This window comes from Chrysemys picta, chromosome 7 (assembly GCF_011386835.1).
Source record: "Chrysemys picta bellii isolate R12L10 chromosome 7, ASM1138683v2, whole genome shotgun sequence".
NCBI lineage: Eukaryota > Metazoa > Chordata > Testudines > Emydidae > Chrysemys > Chrysemys picta.
The window spans coordinates 97,696,612-97,718,600 of NC_088797.1; the positions used below are offsets into that span (position 1 = coordinate 97,696,612).

The window sequence follows — 21,989 nt, forward strand, 5'->3', positions numbered from 1 at the left end:
CTCACCCAAGTTGGGACTGTAAATCATTGTGTGAGAGAGAAAGTGGATGAAGAGAATTTAAATTGCCAGCAGCCAAATAGCATTTTGCTAACAACTGTTGCAATGGGAGGACAAACAGAAGTTTGTAGTAAATCAGGAAAGCTCAGCAAAGCACTGGCGCAATTAATGGATGTGAGCACCAAAACAAAATCTAGAGCAGGGGTCGGCAACGTTGGCACGCGGCTCGCCAGGGTAAGCACCCTGGCGGACGGGCCAGTTTTATTTATCTGCTGACGTGGCAGGTTCGGCCGATCGCGGCCCCCGCTGGCTGCGGTTCGCCGTCCCGGGTCAATGGGGGCGTCGAGAAGCCGGGGCCAGCACATCGCTCGCCCGCGCCGCTGCTTGCCGCTAGATGGCTAAGAAAAGTGAGGCTTTGGATAAATACACTGATCAGGTGGCTAAATGGCTTTTACAGGGTTTGTTGCTCCTTAGATGCCCTTTAACAGCTGAGGAGAAATTCAAATTAACATTTATAAAAATTTATTTGAGTTTAGATACTATTTATCTGTTTCCATGTACGTAAAACAGAAAAGCTTTAAAATGGAAAGAGAGGCTTGATTAGATTCACTTCACAGAAGTTACTTTTCTGCACTTTACTACAGAGCTTTTTTTGATAATTTCAAATGAATAAGTACATTAGTTAGCAAATTGTGCTAGTACAATAGAGATTTAAGTTGTATTTAATTCTTGGACTTCAGGTGCTTTTTCAGGGCTTTATCAACCCCATCATGGCCACAGAAATCCGATGCCTTGAGGATAGTGGGACTGCAAGTGTGGGGTTGCCGGAGCTCCAATGACCCCTAGAGAGCAAAAAGAACATTATTACAATTGATGATGATGTCCTTGGATTCTCAGTTAATATTTAACATTTGGATGTAAGGCTTTCAGAAGAGTTCTCTGGCTGATTAATAGATGCAGTGTCTGACTAATTGACTCTAGTGTCCTAAAGTGGTAAGATTATTTGGATGAGGACATGTTGACTTTCTCCTAGTAAGGAAGGACTCGCTGAAGTGGGAAATCATTTTAAAAATGTATAGAGAAAAAAATCTAAGGAAAGTGTTGCAAGTTACCTATCTGATGATCCATGGGAGAAAATCCAGTGTCTGTGGATTAATTTCTAATAAGGAAAAAACAGTTTATCTCAGCAAGCCAGGATTTGGTGCTTATGAATCAGTACTGATTTTAAATCCCTGTGCCGCTCCCAAGAGGTATCCAGGAAAGTTTCAGAAAACATTTTCTGCAGGTTAGAAGAGTTCCTGTTGAAATATTTCTGCCTTATGCAACTGTCATATCCATAGCTAGCTGTGGGGATTTATGGCTGGTCAGGATTACAGATGTTTTTCTAGATAGGGTGCCTGAAATATTTTCAAATTCAGTAGTAATAATACTTAGCTGATAATTCTCAATATGTATAGTATTATTTTAGGCCCCAGTTCTGTAATCAGATATTTTAAAGAGGACCTTTTGTCGATCTGAGTTGAAGAACCAAAGCTTTAAAAAAAAAAAAAAAAAAAAAAAAAAAAACACCACAGATTAATTACACAGAGGGTTGCCAAGTGTCTCTCACTTTGCATGATGCACACATGTGGCAGCCCTGTCTGCAGCTGAGATGTTATGCATTCTGCTGGGCGGCAGGAATGGCTATAATTCCTACTTCAGGCCACCATGGGTCATTTTGGAATCTATTCTGCCATCAGCCAAGCAGACTCTCCTTGTGCTGCTTCTCATGCTGGATAGACAGTCAGCCCACCAACTTTCCTCCTACTATCACCACTCAGTCCCCAGTAACCCCCATACACTCATTGCCTACCTAATCCAGCAGCCCCAGACATCTGTCAGCGATTCAACTCCCTCCCCTGACTCCAAATACCTTCCAGCACTCTCCCCCAACTACCTCTCCCAGACATCAAGCACTGTCTGGTGCTCTGCCCACCCACCCACATACCCCAGACACTTTCTGGCAATCATATATATCCTAGCAACACCATTTTTATAAAATAATCATCTGGTATCTTACCTTGTTTTTGCCAATTCATTGCCCATTTCGGTGGGAATGGAAATGATAGACTTAAACATTTAGGTGAGTCTTTTGAAACATGTACTTTTACATTCGGGCTTCAGGCTGAGCTCTATAAAGGCCAGTAAGTTCCTGACATCAGTGTTCTGCTTAGCAGAGATAGAGGGAGATCAGGAAAAGGAAACAACCAAACATTTTAAAAACAAATAACGTTAAAGAACTATATTTATGTGCTCTTATGCTCTTTTTAACTTCAATTTCAAATATAACTTTTTAAATAAAAGTAATAAATCATTTCATGAAGACTTTGTATACTGGATACCTGTGGTTCTTGGTTGGTTGAAGACCAGAAACTATGTACCTGCAACTTCTGGTGCAAGCTTATATAACGCCTGGTGTTTACTTATTGCCTTGGTGATGTATGTTAATTGCTACCTGTGTTGGAGATTTGTTTAATAGCATGTTTATCCTTCTTGCTATTGCATATCCTGTGTTATTATCTCCCTCCACCCTGTTGTCTTGCTTCTACCCTCCTACCTTCTTATTAAGTGCTCCTTTTTTCTGAATACTTTGTTTGGCTGTAATGTAAAATTAGTCCTAGAGTTGGTAGCCTATCAAAGTTCTAGTATGTTTCTTTTACAGCCACGTGAACACAACAAAAGATTACCAAGTGAAGTGGAATGGACTAGAATCCAACTCTGATCAGCTTGCTTTTCACAAATTCTGACTTTTTCTAGTGTCCCCTCACTACTCTTGCACCAGACAAGACTGCTGCTTTAACTACAAACCTAAATATTTTCTTACAGTAAAAGTTGCCATCAGTGCATTAATGTGACACCTTCAAAAATCAATAGCAGTGACTACTTAAAAGGGAATTTTCCTTTATCTGAAAGAGTCTGTCTGACTTGTAAGCTTTACTGCAAAGTTATCTATTTTCCCAGCCTTTTAAGAAAGGAGTGGGTTGAGGATGGAAGAGTTGATTGGTCCTGATGAGATTAGCTGATATTGGTGCAATCTGATTTTTTTGGTATGTACTCTTAATAAAAGTTTGTACATGCACCTAGAACACAGGGTAATCAGACCAGGTTTTTTCAGTTTGTAAATTCATATAATGTGTGTGTATGTCCAGCAATAAATATCTTCATGATTTTTCTTTTGTATTACAGGGAACAAATTCACTTTGGAAACTAGACCAACTAAAGAAGGAATAGATGTAAGACAAGAGCTGTTGAAGTTCCACTCCACTTATTATTCATCAAATTTAATGGCTATTTGTGTCCTAGGACGAGGTGAGAGCCAAACTTTTAATGGTAGTTTCTTGGTTAGCTGAGTATGATTTTACATTTATTATTTGAATTCTTATAGAAGAAAATAAGACATACTTAAATCAGCTAAGACTTTTCTCCAGGCTTTTAAACAAAGGCGGCTAGGGTCCCAATCCTGAAAAGATGTGCTTAATTTTATGCACTGTGAACGGTCCCATTGAAGTCAGTGAGGATACTCATTGCTTGCACAGTTCAGCGTGTGTAAATCTGTGCAGAATTTTTTTTTATTTTTTTCCAATCCTAAAACTTGCTATGGAATGCTGCATGATAAAGAAGTACTTGTGCCTCAGATAAGAGAGGTTTTTAAAATTTATATAAATATATTTTTAGAAATGTATCACACGCAGTTTAGCAGATCTAGTCTGAAAATACTTTGCATAATTGGTGATTTTTCTCTGATGCATGTTTGTATAATTCCACAATGACCTATAATCAAAGATAGAAGGGCCAAAATTTAATCTAGATATCTGTTTTATAGAAATTTAGAAATTAGATTAGAAGCCTTTATTTCAGAGGTGCTGTGCACTCAAGATTCTAAATTAAGTCAGTTAAAGTTGCAGATGCTCAACACCTCCTAGAATCAGGACCATATTTTTTGTGAGGGTTTCAAAAACCTTAATAACAATGTGTTGAAAAACTTTTAAATATACTGGGAGACCAGCATTCATGAGCCATACTACAATAATATAACGGGGGGGTGCATACATGATCAGACAAAATTCAATAAGCAGATATATCATTTCAAACTTCCAAATATGTGAAATAAATTATTAATTTTTAAAATCATGGAATTTGATAGATTTTGTTAAATTTGTCTGCCTCTTAAGTAACATAATGTGGTAATACTCATGCTTTAAAGAAGAGTCAAATAAGAACAATAGAATGAACTGTCTAATTACTTTTAGAAAATACTGCTTTTGAGAAAAAAATAAAAAATTGCTACGGCAATGACGTTGAGCATTGCATGGAACATAAACATACCGTATGATGACTTGTACATCCCAGTTAATGCATGTGCTTGAGTACCTTCCTTCTCTTAAACATATGAGTAGTCCCACTAACTTCATTGGGACTACTTGCATGTTTAAGAACATTCCTAAATCAGGGCTACTAAGAGTATATGCTATCATAAGAACATAAGAATGGCCATACTGGGTCAGACCAACGGACTATCTAGCCCAGTATCTTGTCTTCTAACAGTGGACAATGCCAGATGCTTCAGAGGGAATGAACAGAACAGGTAATCCTCAAGTGATCCATCCCCTGTCGCCCATTCCCAGCTTCTGGCAAACAGAGGCAAGGGACACTTCAGAACATGGTTTCCATCTCTGCCCATCCTGGCTAATAGCCATTGATGAACCCATCCTCCCTGAACTTAACTAGTTCTTTTTTGAACCCTGTTAGTCTTGGCCTTCACAACATCCTCTGGCAAAGAGTTCCACAGGTTGACTGTGAGTTGTGTGAAGAAATACTTCCTTTTGTTTGATTTTTAAACCTGCTGCCTATTAATTTCATTTGGTGACCCCGAGTTCCTGTGGTCTGAGAAGGAGTAAATAACACTTCCTTATTTACTTTCTCCACACCACTCATAATTTTATAGACCTCTATCATATCCCCCCTTAGTTGTCTTTTTTTCCATCATCTGCTTTTTTATCATCAACCTCTGTGGTACCTCGCCTTTTTCTATCTTTTAATATGAAATTCAAGTTACGAAATTAATTGACTAACTATGCTTGTGGAATTACAACCTTACGCCCACTGAACTGCCTGTGTTCTATTACCCCCCTCCTGTTCTGCTGGATGACCTGGGGCAAGTCATCTCACCTTTCTGTGCCTCAGTTTCCCCATCTCTAAAATACTGACCTCCATCTAAAGCACTTTACAGTTTTCTGATGAAAAGCACCATATAAGAGCTAGGTGGTGGTATTATTACTATTATGTATTACTTAATGGGAGTTTTGTGCAAGTATGGACTGCTGGATCAGGCCTCATGTGCCTAACTCATGCTATCCTGCTTTAGGATTGCAGGGTTTGTAACATTACATGATGATTAGAGAACTGTGAACATCTTTGTTTTTTCCACAGCCTTAATTTGACCTGCAAACTGTTGGGGGTGGGTGGGTGCATGGGTGGGTGGGTGTGTTTTTAAGGTGCTCTTTCTTGTCTCCTTTAGATCAGGGATTCTCAAACTTCATTGCACCATGACCCCCTTCTGACAACAAAAATTACTACATGACCCCAGGAAGGGGGACCAAAGCCTGAGCCTGCCAGAGCCCCGCTGCCCTGGGCGGGGGGGGCCCCAAGCCCCGCCATCCCAGGTTGGGGGGTGGAGGGGAACCAAGCTCAAGGGCTTCAGCCCCGGGTGGGGAGCCTGTAACCCTGAGCCATGCTGCCCAGGGCTGAAGCTGAAGTCCGAGCCCCATTCCCCAGGGATGAAGCCTTTGGGCTTCGGCTCTAGGCGGTGCAGCTCGGGCTTTGGCTTTGGGCCAAGGCGGCAGGGCTCGGGCTTTGGCCCTGGGTCCCAGCAAATCTAAACTCCAGCCCTGGTGACCCCATTAAAACAGGTTCTGACCCATAATTTGAGAACCACTGCTTTAGATGTCCTAACAGGAAAGAGGGTGGGGATGTTTAAGAACTATTTTATTTATTTATTCTTTCATTCATTGATTATTTATGGGATTGGAAATTCAGTACTTGTTTGTCCTTGAAAAACTCTCTGAGCAGTGGAGAATTAGTAAGATTGCAAAAGCCTGAAAGCAGAGTCTCTGAGAGGGCAATTGATTTTTTTTAATCACGATGTTAAAACTCTCTGTTGATACTTGTTTAATTTCAATGACTAATTAACATGTTAGATATTAAATGTCTTTGTTAAAAACTCAATATGCTCACTTTTTCAGTAAAGATGTGAGAACTCCAAAATACAGCATATTCTAAGCCTCCCAGGAGGTTCTCTAGGGGTATGTCTACTCTACAAAATTAAGTTGACTTAAGTTAAGTCGATGTACAGTCACCGTAGTAATTAAAGTGGTGTTTCATGTCCACACTATGATCCTGTCAGTGGTGCGTGTTGTCACCAGGAGCGCTCCCACCGACTTAACTGAGTGGGGCATTGTGGGGCCCCCCTGCCTTGAGGCTCACAGCTGGACCCTCCCCGGGGGGGCTGACAGCCCAAGCTATCAGCCCTAGCGCAGGGCGGGCTCCAGCTGTGAGCCCCATGCAGGACTGATAGTCAACAGTTGATGTAAGTAACGTGGTGTCTACATGGACACTGCGTCACCTGCTTACAGAGTTAGATCAACGTAAGCTGTCTTACGTCAACCTAACTCTGTAATGTAGAGCAGGCCTAGGAAAACCGGACTGGATATTTCTGTGTTAAAACAAGGATAAGGAGAAAACATTTTTGGAGTGGGAATGGAAAAAACTTTTTTATTCAAAAGCAAAGCATAACAATAAATAATTCAAGCCCTTAATATTTTTATTTATTTTTTTGCAGGTTACCTTTAACAGTACTTTGTGATAAGTCACAATATTACAGTTCTTTCTTAGACGAAACTTCCATTTACATTAGTTGGATAAGATCCTTAGAGTTTTTTAATCATATTGTTGGTACAATTCATGTAAATTGATGTTACATACTATGACTGACTTTTTTTAATGTAAGGGAAGGTATTACTTTATTCATTTCTTAGATTTACGTAAATCTTAGAAGGGTTGCTTTAGCAATCTTTATCCAATAATATTCTGAGAATTCTTTTAAATCTTTCTTAAATTGTTTAACTTTGATTCAATATTTTTGAAGAGCCTGCTGTATTATTTATTCAATCATACATTTGTGCTGAATAATACTTTCTCTTACATAATACTTCGTTAAGTCCTTTTTCTTTTCATAGCTTCAAGGCTTTGACAAAAATGCCTGAAACAGTAAAAAAACAAAACAAACTGGAATATAATTTTCAAAGTAACAAATATGTCACTGAGTAGGTTAGTAAATCTCTAAAATATTGAACTGGCAAGTATACAAATTACCAGGGCCAGCTCCAGGCACCAGCTTAGCAAGCAGGTGCTTGAGGCGGCCAAGGGGAAGGGGTGGCACGTCGGGCTCTTCGGCAGCAATTCGGCGGTGGGTCCCTCATTCCCCTCTCGGAGGGAAGGACCTGCCACTGAATTGCCACCGAAGAAGAAAGCGGTGCGGCTGAGCTGCTGCCGATCGCGATTGCGGCTTTTTTTTTTTTCCCGCCGCTTGGGGCGGCAAAAACCCTGCAAATTACTTTATTTAGAGATTGACCAGAAAACTCCAAAGTATAGCTACTAGACTTCTGACTTTTTAAGAAAAGTGTATTTGCATGGAACTCTCTCCAGCATGATTTCTTAACTGTTAGATGGCTCCATATTTTCCTTCCTATAGAAATAGCCTTTGAAATTTTATTCTGAGAAGGGGAAGCTGAAATCTTTTGGTGCTGCCATCTTGAATACTGTTGAAGTACTCTGAAAAATTACTCTCATGGTGTTTGTATAGAGAATGCTCACTCTAATATCACTGGTCTACAATTTTCGAGAAGTCGTCTGCTTCAGAGCTAAAATGTGCTATTTATTATGTATTTTGATGTGCTGAATTCAAATATGACAATTAAAAAAAACTGGCTACTGTTTCTAAGATATTTAAGTTTTACATTTTATGTCTATGTATATTGTGTAGATAGTAGAGTTTTAATCATAAATTGTAAACCTAGGTCTTTTCATGTGTTTATGGGTGCTTTACATGATAATATTTCACCTATCCTGTTTATGTAACACTTTAAAAATCAGCAAAAGGGTGATATAAATACAATTTATTATGAAACAAAAGGCAAACTATTGTGTACATAGTTTAGTCCTATTCAGTGTCTACTTGGCGCTTCTTGGCTTGTCCCTTGTATTCATTAAATGGAGCATCCCTTGTCACTGTCCAGCAATAGTCTGCAAGCATTGATGGGCTCTATTTGCCCTGATAGCGTTTCTCCATTGTTGCAATGTCCTGGTGAAATCGCTCGCCGTGCTCGTCGCTCACTGCTCCGCAGTTCGGTGGAAAAAAATCTAGATGAGAGTGCAAAAAATGTCTCTTTAGTGACATGTTGCAACCAAGGCTTTTGTATGCCTTGAGGAGGTTTTCCACCAACAACCTGTAGTTGTCTGCCTTGTTGTTTCCGAGAAAATTTATTGCCGCTAACTGGAAGGCTTTCCATGCCGTCTTTTCCTTGCCACGCAGTGCATGGGCAAATGCGTCATCTCGAAGAAGTTCACGAATCTGAGGACCAACAAAGACACCTTCCTTTATCTTAGCTTCACTTAACCTTGGAAATTTTCCACGGAGGTACTTGAAAGCTGCTTGTGTTTTGTCAATGGCCTTGACAAAGTTCTTCATCAGACCCAGCTTGATGTGTAAGGGTGGTAACAAAATCTTCCTTGATTCAACAAGTGGTGGATGCTGAACACTTTTCCTCCCAGGCTCCAATGACTGTTGGAGTAGCCAATCTTTCTTGATGGAGTGGGAATCTCTTGCACGACTATCCCATTCGCAGAGAAAACAGCAGTACTTTGTGTATCCAGTCTGCAGACCAAGCAAGAGAGCAACAACCTTCAAATCGCCACAAAGCTGCCACTGATGTTGGTCATAGTTTATGCACCTCGAAAGTTGTTTCATGTTGTCATCGGTTTCCTTCATATGGACTGCATGACCAACTGGAATTGATGGCAAAACATTGCTATTATGCAGTAAAACAGCTTTAAGACTCGTCTTCGATGAATCATTGAACAGTCTCCACTCATCTGGATCGTGAACGATGTTGAGGGCTGCCATCACACCATCGATGTTGTTGCAGGCTACAAGATCACCTTCCATGAAGAAGAATGGGACAAGATCCTTTTGACGGTCACGGAACATGGAAATCCTAACCTCACCTGCCAGGAGATTCCACTGCTGTAGTCTGTAGCCCAACAGCTCTGCCTTACTCTTGGGTAGTTCCAAATCCCTGACAAGGTCATTCAGTTCACCTTGTGTTGTAAGGTGTGGTTCAGAGGAGGAGGATGGGAGAAAATGTGGGTCCTGTGACATTGATGGTTCAGGACCAGAAGTTTCATCCTCTTCCTCTTCCTCATCTGACTCAAGTGAGAATGATTCTGGTGCATCAGCCCTTCTCCGTGGGGTACTGGGCGTATAGCTGATGGAATGTTTGGATAATGCACAGTCCACTTTTTCTTCTTTGACACAGCTTTCCCAACTGGAGGCACCATGCAGAAGTAACAATTGCTGGTATGATCTGTTGGCTCTCTCCAAATCATTGGCACTGCAAAAGGCATAGATTTCCTTTTCCTGTTCAACCACTGGCGAAGATTTGTTGCAGCATATGTGTGGGGCCCACCTCTTGTCCTGATCTCCAATTTTGCAGCCAAAATAAAGGTGATAGGCTTTCTTAACCATAGTGGTTATACTGCGCTTTTGTGATGCACAAGTCACTTCACCACAAACATAGCAGAAGTTATCTGCACTGTTCACACAAGTACGAGGCATCTCTGCTCACTTTGGCTAAACAGAAATGTGTCCCTTTGCAAAATCAAACACTGACAAATAAGAGAGCACGACACTGTATGATTTCTAGAGCTGATATAGGGCAGTTTGTTCAACAGAGTGATGTAAGCTTCGTTATGATTGTATCATCCATGACTTCTAGGAATAACATGATGCAATTCATATCATGTATGACGCAATACCAGCTTCAGATTGCATCATTAATTGTTTTGCCTAAAAAGCAAGTACTGTCCAAACCCAGTCATAGATTTATTCATAGATCCAGTAAAAGATGTGTTTTAGTCATTTCTGGTTTAAATTGAGATCCCTTCCCTTTATAACTCACTTATCCTCTGCCATTCCCAAGTCAAGGGTCGTATATACTGACCCAATAGCATATCTTGAAAACTAGAGCCAATCAACAATTTTAAGCATCATTTTCGTTCTCAGTGACCCAGAATTAATAAAGTTTGACTACATTTATTTCAGAAGCATTTTGGCTATAGAGCGGTGTATTCTGTTGTTTATGTATTTCTAAAGTAGCCATCATTGAGGGACATAGTTACATGCAACTTTTGTGTAAGTTTGTCTGCACAGGGACCTAAACTCTCCTCAGTTACCTAACAGCTGTTTGTCCAAGTGGGATAATTTATTTAGTTACTTTCCAAGAGACTATATCTTAGCAATTTTGTGACTCGATTATTGGGGAAGACCTACACACAGACACGGAACTTGCAACAAAAATTAAAAGTTGCAAGACTCAGGCTCCTCCTGATCTCTGATGGCAGGAAGTTCCATAGCCAAGGGCCCTTCACAGACAACACTAGTTTAGCCCTTGAGAGCTTCACTCTAAACTCTCAGCCACAACATTCTTGTCATCCGCTAATCAGTGCTGTTAATTAGTGCAACAGAATATAAATGAATACAACATAAAATACTCTTTTCAGCTGTACTTTGGTGGATCTCCCAATTGAGTTAACAGTCCTTGTGCATTCTAGATTAAATGGGTGCCTAAAGCTTGGTTTAGTTTGATTAGTTTCAGATTTAATTGGGTGCAAGTGTCAATAGGGAGATGGAAGATTGAGGTGTGAATTTGCTAGTTTAGGTCTCTCATAAAAACTTAGTTATAATTAAAGTTCCTAAATGCAATTCAAGAAAAGATGTAACATCTGTACAGTTTTTAAAACTAAACCCACAAAAAATAAATGCTACCTAAATCACAAGTTAAGATTACACAAAGCACTTGACACCAACCTCCGCACCCAATTCAAATACAGACTGTTAAACAGAAACATTCTCAATGTCCATGACACAGGCAATTTGAACTCTGCCCTAGAAACAAAACTCTCACAATAACTACGAAGTTTAAATGAACCTTACCCATTCGTCAGTTTCTCAGAATTGTATGTAAAAAACGATACTTTATTTTTATTCAGACATGGGTAATAAAAAATGTGTGGACTTTCATATAGCTGTACACAATCCTCAAAATCAACAAACTTTAGCAGTGCAAGCCAGTATACCTAATTTTACCCCAGTCTCAGTGGGTTGTTTGGACCATTCTGCTGGTCCACCTTTGAAGTCCCTTGTGGGGTAAATTTGTACTCTTGTACATCCAGGTAACCCTCTTCTCCCCCAACGCATGTAGAGATGTGGGCTGAGAAATAGGGGGCAAAAGGGTGTTTGCCAACCTTGGCCTCCTATTGGTTGATTTATGAGAGGGAATAGAACTGATTGGCTCCTGTGGACACCCTACCTGCCAATTACTTAAGGACCTTCCAGGGCCTCCATCTTGGACATCTTAATGCTGCCCAATCCACCCTGCTCTATAAACTATTGTACCTATCAGAGCTGTTTTGGGGCTTGCTTTGAGTGTGACTACATCATCTTTTTTTGAGGTCAAGAGGGAATCTTTTTTTCTGCTGGGCAAAATTGGCATGGCATCTGCTAGGCTTTTATGCTTCCTCAGAGCATCCTGAAGGCCTGGTTGTTAAGGTTAAAAAGAATATTAGATAGGAATTTAAAATAGAACATAAGAGAGAAATTAATGAAGGTAATAAATCGGGGTTGGTGTCCAGTGTGGATAAAAGGCTTTAGGGGACTAACTCCTAGGTAAACCCAAGCATAGGACCGAGGAGGTGGCTGGCGTGTCCCCATTGTTCTGTTGGGCACAAGGAGATCTTGATTCTTTTGCAGACTGAGGCACCCCTCTTCTGTACCCTCTCTCCCCTTTGTGGGTAGACTTCATAGCTGGGTTGAATTCTGCCTTAGTAAGGGACGACCTAGGCAAGGGGGCTGATCCTCACTCTATGTGGTTGTGTGGCTTAAGGCCAGTTAACCATGCAGTGGACCCCGTTAACATCCCCACTCCCCATCACTACATCCATGTGTTTAATAAAGTTGTAGCCTGCTGCTTTAATTCCCGCCTTGTATCTACTTCTTTATTCTGCTTTGTATCTTGATTAGCAAGTCCATTAATTCCACCTTAATTAGGTGAATATCATTAGAGATAAGACTCTTGTATGAGCATAGACTAAACATAAATTTTATACCCGATGATAGAAATAACCATTGCATTAAAAAAGGAAGTATTCATGTCATAATGAACCATCAAGTTTGATGCTGCGGGACAAATATAAACATGTATTCAAATATCTAAATGTATGTTATAAAATTCTGTAAGATTGCAGCCAAGTCTCGTTACTCAAGAAGCTGGATTGGACCCTAAAATACTAATACAAAAGCAGTGACAGTTATAGTTGTTTGGGTGCTGGTTATTGTGAGTATGTGTTTTAATAGTCTGTGCACATGAATTAAATGTTAAGGTTTGTGTCACTTTACTCATATAACCTTAATTTAGGCTTTCTATTATGGAGCAGTGGGTGTTAGTGACTCCGTTGTTAAGAATGGGGATGGATCTTACTGTAGACTCTAAAATGCACATAGACGGATTGTCTTAAATTACTGTGCCACATCAGGGCCAGAGATAGAATTAGTGGTACAAATTTGGGGTCAGTGGGTGAAGAGGTTCCTGAAACACCTCATCTGAAAATTCACTTGTTCTTATAACCTTTTCTATTTTTTGCCCACACTTAGATAAAAATCTGTAGGCAGGATTCTCATGAAAATGACAACAATGGACTTCTCCGATCTCGGCTAGTGAACCAGTTTCACAGTGCAATCTTAAAAACGTTACTGCCATTTCTTCTTGGTTCTATAAAGGGGTGCATAAGGCTGATGCAAACCAGAAATCGAAACACAGCATGTCAGTTTCAATGTGTTCTAAAACTCTCAGAAACGTTCAGGTCATCTTGAAATGTGGTATACCAGTTGAGAGTATGGGATACAGTTTGAGTTATAAATTTGGGTTCACCTAATCAAAAGGTTTCTGAGCTATTGCTCCTAAATGACCTGCTTTTATTTTGAGAGTGCTCCAAAAAGCACATGTGTAGGCAGATTGCTTTGAAAATGGCTATGCCGTGTCAGAGTACAAGGTGCAAATTTAGACTCCATGCGTTACGGGGTTCCCAGGATAAAGTCCCTCCCTCAAGTGAGCTTTAATTTTCAGAGTGCTTTAGAATCAGGCATGCAGCACTGAAAACAGGGTAGCTGAGTGAGGATATACTCTGCGCATGCCACAGGTACATAGTGTGAAACAGGACTGGGGAGCTAAGAATGGGCATTCTTGATGCGTACCACAGACACAGATTGCTGATTTGGGAAACTGAAAATAGGTAGGTTCAATGCATCCTGTAGGCACATAATACTGAGACTGGGTGGGGAGCTGAGATCAGGAAAATTGCTTACTCTCATGCTCAGCTCAGTGCTCAGGCTTCTCATGGACAAGTTCAGTAAGAGAGAGGCTGAGTGATTAACCTATCGAGCAACTCAGCTGGTAGCTTATGCGGAAGGGTACTGATCTGCAGTGTCAGTGACCATAAGTTCAAATCTCCCTCCTTGGTTGACTCCCGTGATTAAGTTTATGTAGATTGGATCTGTAGATCCAGCCAAAAAACTATGGGCAGTATCCACATAAAAATGTATTCTCTCTGGCTCCTGAACTGCTCTAGTGTCTGATACCAAGGGCCAGTCTAAAATGCACTGATTTGCTGAGCCTTGAAAGCAATACACAGTCTAGGACTCCCCTTACCCCTGTGGCAGTACCTCCATCTGGTAGCTGATGTGCTGGAAGGAGTGCCGTAAGCTGCCCCTTCATAACCACTTTATCAGAAAAACAAGGAAAATTCACATTTAAAAAACTTTACCATGGAGTTAAGGTTTTAGGTGCCCAGTGCTCCTCATGCCCTTCTAGAATGTGAAAGTTTAATTCCTCTGACAAATCCCTTATAAGAAGGTTAACATTACAAGGAAAAAGCAAAACAAAAACACTTGAAAACTTTGCCTCATGGGGATGGCAATGGAACTGGCAATTTAATGGTTCCTTTCCCCTCACCAACCAAATTGCCATTTTCTCCGCATCCAGGACAACTCCAAATCAGCATTCCTATTCATACTATTCAGCAGACTCTCACTGTGCTCTGTGAAGCACCATTGATCCAGGGGGTTTGCTGCTGGTTGACAGGGGCTGAGGAGTAAGGTGTTGTGATGTCCCTGAGGGACTTCATAGGGTAAGGAACCAAGGGGGCAAACTTAAGGTGGTATTGGAAATATCACTTAACTCTGTATTTTCTGGTTTTCCAATGTTTGAGTTTTGGCAATTAAACTTTCCCTCTGGAAGGGCATAAGGCGCACGGGGCAGTGCTGAGCATCGTTATACTGGATTCCTTGTTAATTATGCTTTTTACATGTTAATAGTTTTTGTTTGTATGTGTTTACGGTTGATATGTCTTCTCTTGAACTGTTCTTGGCAGTCGTAACTGCAACTTAAAGATTTTTTTAGTTTGGAATTTATTTTAACCACAGTTGAGATCTTGTTTATAAAGCACAAAACCTTATCTATAAGTAATAAAAATAAATCTCAGAATATATTCCCTCTCTCCAAATAACCATAGTTCACTTGGTGGTGGTGGGAGAGGCATTAAGTCCAACCTTATAATTATTATTTTTCTAAAAGAAATATGTAAGTCCCAGATTGCTGGAATATTCTGACAATGTTTGAGCTGTTTCTAATTATTCTCTTTTAGAATCCTTGGATGAGCTGACCAGTTTGGTAGTGAAGCTATTTTCAGAAGTAGAGAACAAAAATGTCCCATTACCAGAATTTCCTGAACATCCTTTCCAAGAAGAACATCTTCGGGTAAGTTGTGAGACTTTCTGTATACACTCTCTGAAGACCTTAACTCTGTTCTTCTACTTTTTTCCATGTAGAAATAACACCATCATACACTTTACTACTACTACAGGTGTCTATAGACAATACAGCTTAATCTAGCCAAGGTTATAGTTTAAATTGTTCATTTGAATGTGATTGAGAGAAATTGAGAAATGAAGATTCCAAATGTGTGTTTGGGTGCTAAGGCTTGTGAGTTGAGATTGCTATGATTGTGAATGTTGATTAATTTGTTGTTTCCTGAATTTTTAACAATTGTGTTTATAAGAAATAACTCTAAGTAAATGTGTTGTTGTTTTGTTGTTGTTGTTTTTTTTTTTGGTATGGTATAGGTGTGTATGTAGTTAACGTGTGTATGAGGGTATAATATATGCGGCTGAAAAGATGAAATACTAGAATTAATGGAATGTTTTATTTTTACTTCTAGCAACTTTACAAAGTGGTACCTATTAAGGACATTAGAAATCTTTATGTCACGTTTCCAATACCCGACCTTCAGAAATACTATAAATCAAACCCTGGTCATTACCTTGGTCATCTCATTGGGCATGAAGGTCCAGGAAGTCTTTTATCAGAACTCAAAGCTAAAGGTAAGCCCACTGGAAGTGAACTGTTAAAAGTAGTAAATTAAATATGCCATTAAGCCTTGGAGCAATATTTTACTTCAGGTTGACCTCTGAAAATTAAAAGCTTAAATATCAGAAATCAAAATAAATTAGATCTTAATTCTAAGGCATTTCTCAGGTATTCTTTTTTCTCTGTTTGGTTACAAAGAGAACCTCAAATACTGAAACTATTGTTTCTTGCATCCCATTTTACTGTGATTGGTAACTTTCTGTACATACCATCATTTTTATTGAAGTTTAGCCAAATTATTAACTACAAAACCATTTTACTGAATACCATCCATGCCTACAATGTATACCACTGAGATATCCATTACCGCCAGAATACGAGTTCATGCCCAAAACAACTGCAAAGAAATACAGACCTAGATATTTCCCTTATGGTAATTATACATATTGCTTTCTCAGAAGGAGTATTTTTTTTCTATGCCTCTTCTGGGGCACCCTTGATTCTCAAGGGTGGTGTAGCCTCTTATTCCTTCTCTTTAAGGGGCTCTGTGTCCCATCTTAGGACCAATGGGGGTTGCAAGGTGTGATAATATGAGGGCATTGTTGATCTATTATCTGTTGTGTGGTAATAGATGAATGTGAGGAGGTCCTGACTGGTATCTTCACCAAATGTCCTATTGTCAGGATATGACTTCTATGCAGGATAGTAGAGGGACCCATTCTTTCTATAGCTTGAGTTGATAGACTGGCAGGCTAGGCATCTTTTCTTTGACTATGTGTGGCTCAGCCTTCCACTTTTCTGCAGTTTTGTGTGTCCCAGAAATGTGCAGGTTTCTGATGGGGACTCTGTCTTTTGTATGCAATTCTTGGTCTCTGGCCTGGGGGCCATAGAGTGCTTTGTTACTATGATTGTTCTGTTGTGCAGCAGAAGTGACCTGTTGGTATGTCTCTTGAAGTTGTTCTTTTAGATGAGTAAGTAGTCTGTAGTATACTGAACTTATGTGTCTCCATCTGAAGTGAGGGCTGTGGGCCAGATAGTAATCTTTAAGGGGAACCCCACAAGTGCCAACATAGGGCATAATATTTGCCAGTTGGGGATACAACCAGAAGCTATTCCTCATGCATATATTTACTTCACCAGCCTGTACATTGCTTCCTTACCACAACTGACTAAATCCAACATTCAGGTGCTCAGAGGACAGATCTAGGATTGAAGGATGTTTTGGTAGCGGTGATAAAGGACACTCTTTTAGGCCTCTACAGTGAAGTCCATGCATCCTGACATGCCTTTACCAGTCTGAGTAGGAGTCCACTAGCAGAAATGCCAAAACAAAGTTTTACAGGTAGATAAGCTATCTTATTGACCAAACATTAGAAACTAAGGTGAGTGTCCAGTGGCTTCATTATGCGTATAATTGTAGGTATATCCAAGATGAGACACATTGACTTTGATTGTGTTTCTGATGAGAGTCCTGTGTACCCAACATGTTTTAACAGCATGCAGTTGAACCTCTCCTTCTGAAGGTCTCCCTGTGGGTGATAAGGGGTAGTTGCAGGTTTTTTTTTTTACCCTTACGAGGTGTAGCAGCTTTTGATGAGGCAACTTTCAAAATTTCATCCTTGGTCTGTGTGGATTCTGGTAGGGACCAATAATGCACAATACATTGGCATATTCTTCCTACAATATGTTGGCAAGTTGATGCTTTGTCAGGTAAACTTGCGCATACCTTGTGAAGTGGTCAGTGATGACCAAAGTAGTCCCAATATTCTTAGTCTGTTTCCAAAGAGAGAGAGTCCATACAGACTAGCTCTGTTGCTCCTACACTAGTAATAGTAATGAGGGGCTGTCTCTCAGATATGTTTATACAACAACTAGACACTCAGTTCTGTTAAGGGTTTATATTCTATTGTGGTCTATATGACAGAGTGTCTGTAGCACTGTTTATACTCCCAGGATGGTACTTCAGGCTTAAGTCCTATATTGTTAATTCAGACACGCAACTTTATCCAGTTGCACCCAGTTTTGCAGTAGTGAGTGCATAGGTCAGCGGGTTATCTATTCTGACCTGGAATTTCACCCCATAGAACTAGTCATGAAACTTTTCTACCATTGCTCACTTGAGCACAAGGATCTCCAACTTGTGAGCAGCATACCATTGCTCAGAGTCTAATGGTCTTCGGCTAGCAAATGGCTATACAATGTTACCTTTCTGGATGCTCCTGGTAAAGCACAGCTTCATGCCCACTAAGACTGGCATTTGTGTGTAGAATGTAAGGCTTATAGTGCTATCAGCACAGGCTAATACTGGTGCATTAGTCAAACGGTAGATGCTCTCTTTTTGAAGGCTTAAAAAGATCATTCCATTGATCGCCAGAGGGTTCAGACACACAGTAATACACCCTGTCAGATGATTTCTTGATAGTCTTCCCTTTTCTTTGAGTGGGTGGGTAACCCTACATCAGAAAACTAAGTGGCTTTACCACAATGGAGTAGCTCTTCAAAAATCTCGTGTAATACCCACAGAACCCTGGGAATGTTTGCGGACTCTTCAAATCCTTTTGCTGAGGCCATATGGCAAGGGCTTCCATCATTGCTATGTCTGTTGCAAATCCTTTGTCCAATACAATGTGTCCCATGTACTTCACCATGAGTTGGTAAAATTTGCACTTATTTATTTATTAGGGCTGGAAAGCAATTAAAAAATTGTGTAATTAATCATACTGTTAAACAATAATAGGATACCATTTAAATATTTTTGAATGTTTTCTACATTTTCAAATATATTGGTTTCAATTACAAAACAGAATACAAAATGTACAGTGCTTACTTTATATTTATTTTTGATTACAAGTATTTGCACTGTAAAAAAACAACAACAAAAGAAATATTGTATATTCAATACAAGTACTGTAGTGCAATCTCTTTATCATGAAAGTTGAACTTACAAATGTGGAATTTTATTTTTATATATAATATATAAAAACCCTGCATTCAAAAACAAAACAATGTAACATTTTAGAGCCTTCAAGTCCACTCAGTCCTACTTCTTTTTCAGCCAATTGCTCAGACAAACGAGTTTGTTTACATTTGCAGGAGATCATGCTGCCCGCTTCTTATTTAAAATATCACCAGAAAGTGAGAACAAACATTTGCATGACATTTTGTAGCTGGCATTGCAAGGTATTTATGTGCCAGATATGCTAAACATTCATATGCCCCTTCATGCTTCGGCCACCATTCCAGAGGACATGCTTCCATGCAGTATTATCTCCTGTAAATGTAAACAAACTTGTTTGTCTTAGCAGTTGGCTGAACAAGAATTAGGACTGAGTGGACTTGTAGGCACTGAAGTTTTACATTGTTTTGTTTTTGAGTGCAGTTACATAACCAAAAAAAAATCTACATTTGTAAGTTGCACTTTGTCATGACAGAGATTGCACTACAGTACTTGTATGAGATGAATTGAAATATACTATTTCTTTAGTTTATCATTTTTATAATGCAAATATTTATAATAAAAATAATATACACTTTGATTTCAATTACAACACAGAATACAATATATATGAAAATGTAGAAAAACATTTCAATTGTATTCATTTTAACAGTGTGATTAATTGTGATTATTTTTTTTTAGTTAATCACATGAGTTAACTGCGATTAATTGATAGCCCTACTATTTATAGTTTCAACCCACTCGCTTTTAGCCGATCATGGACTTTCATGAGCCAAATTTCATGCTTCTCTAGGGTGCTCTTGAATACAGCCAAGTCATCAAGCTGTACCAAGACTGCCATCAGTCTCTCTCTGCCTTCTCCATCAGTCCCTGGAATGTCTTGGGGCATGTGCTTGAACTGGTAGAATCTAGTGGACAAATGAAGGCAAATTTCTCCTTGAACTCTGGCCCAATTGGCATCTAGTAATAGATACAGTGCAAATGCCATTTGTACCCAGTCAGACAATCCAAAATCATCCACTCATGATATCATGTATTGGGCAGAATAGCCCTCTTGTTGGGTGTCCAGTAGTTGATTTGCATGCGGACAGTACCGGTTTTCTTCCTGGTCAATACAATGGGAGAAGCATGCTGTCTCCTTGACTCGAGGTAACGCCAGTAGCCATCAACCGCTGCCAGTATCATCGGACGTCTTCCACATCAGCTGGGGCAAACTGCCTGGATCTCTCCATGAATGGGATAGTGTCTGTGGGAGCTCCTGTGAGCTGCTTCTCTGAAGCCCCATACTGGCAAGGGGACTACAGTTTACATGTACATATCCTCTTCAGCTTCTGATAATATTGTGTGTATTTAATCCTTCTTTTAACTTGTCTATGAAATAGGTACTCCACATATAAGTTGTTTGATACAAATGTTTTTTCAGAGTTCATATTGTGTATATTTAAATTACTATCACCAAAAACATTTAGAGAAACAGCATAAATCAACACACTTTTTTTGAAATATATTTTCTTCTTAATTTCATAGGCTGGGTAAATACTCTGGTTGGAGGACAGAAAGAAGGTGCTAGAGGTTTCATGTTCTTCATCATTAATGTGGACCTGACAGAGGAAGGGCTTTGTAAGTGAAGATTTGTTTTTCAGTCTCCTCTATTAGAAAGCAAGATGCATTCTGGCTTTTATTCTCTTATCCAAAGAGACTAACTATATTAGTATAAATGTACAAACTGATACATTTCTGTACATTGACTGTGCCTTGTGAAAGTGTTCTGCACATTGATCCTCTTAATAAGTTGATAGGCATGTTGTTTACCAAGGAGTGAGAAACCAAATGTAAATGAGTGTATTGAATAAGACCATTTCACAAAAGAAATGTTTGATATTAATTTCTCCCCAAATATAATAAGCTGTTACACTGTACATGCTAGATGGTTCATACCATATAAATCTGTTTTGAAATAATAATGCTTATATGCACAGAGAAAAATTAACATGTTCAAAGTATTCTATAGAAAATAAAGCTTTGGTTCAATAAGGTACTTAAACACATGCCTCATTTCAAGCAAGTAAATAGTCAGGTTGACTTCTGCACTGGGACTATGCACATACACCTCTCCCCGATATAACACGAATTTGGATATAACGCGGTAAAGCGATGCTCCCGGGGGAGGGGGGGGTGGTGGTGGCTGCGCACTCCGGCGGATCAAAGCAAGTTCGATATAACGCAGTTTCACCTATAACGCGGTAAGATTTTTTGGCTCCTGAGGACAGCATTATATCAGGGTAGAGGTGTACTCAAATACCTTGTTGAATTAAGTCCTAATTAACCAAGGTTGAAGACTTTTTCATAATTCTTTTTTTTTTTAGTCTAATTTTAGGTAAAGAAATTTTTTTTTTAAGATGCAGAATGCAAGGAGTTTTTTAAGTGTGTAATCTTTGTTTTTCAGTGCACGTTGAAGATATAATTTTTCACATGTTTCAGTATATTCAAAAACTACGTACAGAAGGACCTCAAGAATGGGTTTTCCAAGAGTGCAAGGTATAGTAGTTTTAAATTATAGTAGCAATTCTCTATTAATCTGTTTTTATAGATAGAATTTGGATGTTAAAGAACCAAATTCCATGGCTGTCCAATCCCTATTGGAATTTCTTTCACAAATCTACAGAAGCAGTTTGTATGACTCTATAACATTTTATTAAAAAAATAAAGCTGAGCTTTACACTTTGAATACACCAGTATTTTTAATATAAATACAAAATGCTATTTCTGAGCCAGATGAATGGTTTAGATCATGGTCCTACCTTCTGTGGCTGCATAGAGGTGTCAGGAGAAGTATTACATTTCCCCCTCAATGCCCTTGCCTGGCCTTCTTCCATCTCCATTACAGATGTGGGAGGAAAACAGGAACTGCACACCTGGTACAGTTGGGTGATGGGTGGGGAATGGATGGGACCACCTTCTTTCCCATGTTCAACTGGCACAATTCTGTTGGCACAGACATGTAGGGGGTTAGTATTCTCTATTATCGTGTGGAACAAGAGCTCAGGAAATTACTTCATTGGACTCCTCCTGGACAGTACAGCTGTATCCTGCACCTTCTACAGAACTAATTATTGAAGTGCAGTCTAGTGCTGTGTGATTGTGTGCGCATACATAGCAAACTTTGAAATTGCTTTATTAATACTCAGTAATAAAATTTCACTTCTCAGTGGTGATGTGAGATGTAATTCAACCCTTTACTC

At 39.5% G+C, this 21,989-nt stretch overlaps 1 protein-coding gene across 6 annotated transcripts in view; it reads left to right on the plus strand.

The window, feature by feature from the left end:
- The window catches only part of IDE (insulin degrading enzyme), a 103,334-nt gene that overhangs the window by 27,583 nt on the left and 53,762 nt on the right, over window positions 1–21,989 (plus strand). For all 6 annotated transcript variants that reach the window (XM_005301287.5, XM_065553522.1, XM_005301284.5 and 3 more), the window contains exons 5-9: window positions 3,223–3,345; window positions 15,070–15,182; window positions 15,643–15,805; window positions 20,275–20,367; window positions 21,194–21,285. In XM_005301287.5, the coding sequence (XP_005301344.1) occupies window positions 3,223–3,345; window positions 15,070–15,182; window positions 15,643–15,805; window positions 20,275–20,367; window positions 21,194–21,285 (584 nt within the window). The remainder of the gene's footprint in view (window positions 1–3,222; window positions 3,346–15,069; window positions 15,183–15,642; window positions 15,806–20,274; window positions 20,368–21,193; window positions 21,286–21,989) is intronic.